The sequence below is a fragment of the Echinops telfairi genome, unplaced genomic scaffold (assembly GCF_000313985.2).
Source record: "Echinops telfairi isolate 266 unplaced genomic scaffold, ASM31398v2 ScPeMD7_7457;HRSCAF=8495, whole genome shotgun sequence".
NCBI lineage: Eukaryota > Metazoa > Chordata > Mammalia > Afrosoricida > Tenrecidae > Echinops > Echinops telfairi.
Window position 1 is genome coordinate 33807587 of NW_022111357.1, and position 2275 is coordinate 33809861.

Below are 2275 nucleotides of genomic sequence, written 5' to 3' on the forward strand. Positions count from 1 at the left end.
ATGCGCTTTACACAATTGATGTGTGTATGGATTGGGATAACAGTTGTATGAGCCCCTAATAAAATGTTTAGAGAGAAAAAATTAAGAAGAATATGTCAAAAACAAACAAAGACACTTTGCTCTGGCAGAACAGCCCCTTGAAGAAAAGGCCACTTTGCCTGCATGGGCCTCGTGCTCGTGTCGTGGGGGCCGAGCACAGGCTCCGTAGTGTCGGCCTTTCCCACTCGTGGAGCCGGTCTCGGGTGTCTTCCTGCCGCACCACCGCCGGTGAGGCTGAAGAAGTAGCGGCCCTCGAGACGCTCACGGCCTTACGAGTTGTGTGCCAGTGGAGGAAAAAGCAACGGGGAAGATGGGACTCTCGACATCAAACAACTACAGTATTTGACTCTTCCCCTCTCACATCGCAGATTTGACCTTTATTTCCAACTATTAGAAGTGCGTTTTCTCCTCGGCAGCGGAGGGAGACAGGTCTGTTCAGTGAGTGAGGAGGCTTGTGATGATCGAGTATTGATGCGGAGCAGAGGTCACCTGGTTGGTTTGATGCACTGGAACTATTGAATTAATGATGCTTTATTTTGCAAAGGAAATCATTTCACAGTGATCGCTCCTTCTCGTCTTAACAAACTGGATCAGAGTCATAGGTTTTCCTTGGAATGATGAGATTAACCCAAAAAGTTCCTCTTTTGTTTCATTCAGGTTTGCACACCCTTATCAGTATGAGCTAGATCACTTTACACCCCCAGATTCAGCCCTGCAGAGGCCACAGCCCCAGGTGAGTGCCCAGCCTGCCGGTAAGCCGCGCAGCCAAGCTCACTGCCGTCCAGGTTCCGACATGTAGCCGCAGTAATGGACACGCGAGCTCTGGCCCGTTGAATGTCTGAGACAGTCGATCTTTCCAGGGGTCCGGAGTCTCATCTTTCTCCCATGGAATGAATTCAAACTGCTGACCTTGTGGTTAGCAACCCAAGGCATTACCTCCTGTGCCACCAGGGCTGAGCGGCCCGGAAAGGCTCAAATAAGTGGCCTTGACCTACTTTAAATGGGTTTTCAGTGGCAGTTTGCTGCTTAGGTGGTTTCTCCCCCTCGGAATCATGTTTTGCTTTATGAAGGATGATGATGCCGACCCCCCTTTTCCTAACTACGACTTCTGTGTGCAGCTATACAGACCTGTAGAAGAAACACCCTGCCATTTCATATCCTCCCTGGACGAACTTGTGGCGCTCAACGAGAAGCTCTTGAACTGCAAAGAATTTGCTGTGGACTTGGAGGTAACTTGTAATAACCTTGAGTGGAATTACACGTTTCCACAGGTTCATTTACCTGAGAAGCATTGAGTTCATGTGTTTGGTACAACGTCTCTCTGTAGGTGACTTTTCAAAAACAGTACAAGAAAGCCTAGTAACACTGTTATCTTCCTCCCACCCCCCTGCCATCTCTGTGTGTTAGCACCATTCGTACAGGAGCTTCCTGGGACTCACCTGCCTGATGCAAATCTCCACTCGCTCGGAAGACTTCATCGTGGACACCCTGGAGCTCCGCAGTGACATGTACATCCTCAACGAGAGCCTGACAGACCCCGCCATCGTGAAGGTCAGCCAGCCTTTCCCCACCCTCGCGTGTGAGTGCAAGGTGGAAGTGCTGCTTTCAGCACAGACCCAGTCAAGTCAAGACGGATAACGCCACACCAGGGCACCACGGGCTGAACTGCTTTTGTGTCTCAGCTCCCGAGAGAACAGCCAAGACTGGCTCATTACCACTGGAAAATGTTCGCTCGTTTTTATCACTGCTGCATCAGGGTTGTTTGAACTTAATGACAGGGGGCTGCCTTCTCGGGGTCACTGCCTGCGAGCACTGGCAACCCGTAAGAGTATGCAGTTAGGAGAAGAGTAGGCTGCGCCCCGCTGAAGGAAGCATGTCAGCTGAGCACCCTCCGTCTGCACAAGGCCCTCGAATGCCGGGCGCAGGGTCTGTGGGGGCAGGAGCTGCCTTTCACCAGCGAAGGGCACGCGTTTGGTTTGGTTTTCAGGTCTTCCATGGTGCCGATTCGGACATTGAGTGGCTGCAGAAAGACTTTGGGCTGTACGTGGTCAACATGTTTGATACCCACCAGGCAGCGCGCCTACTGAACCTGGGCAGGCACTCGCTGGACCACCTGCTGAAACACTACTGCAGTGTGCAGTCGAACAAGCAGTACCAGCTGGCGGACTGGCGAATACGGTCCGTGGGCTCGTGGGCTCGGCGGCGGGGACAGGGAGGGCGGTACTGCGGAGGCCTG

General features: G+C 52.4%; 1 protein-coding gene across 1 annotated transcript in view; it reads left to right on the top strand.

Annotated features, from left to right (window-relative positions):
• Positions 1-2275, top strand: part of EXOSC10 (exosome component 10) — a 19636-nt gene that overhangs the window by 2576 nt on the left and 14785 nt on the right. The window contains exons 5-8 of the mRNA XM_004705434.2: positions 697-772; positions 1158-1268; positions 1447-1590; positions 2027-2217. Of these exons, the coding sequence (XP_004705491.1) occupies positions 697-772; positions 1158-1268; positions 1447-1590; positions 2027-2217 (522 nt within the window). The remainder of the gene's footprint in view (positions 1-696; positions 773-1157; positions 1269-1446; positions 1591-2026; positions 2218-2275) is intronic.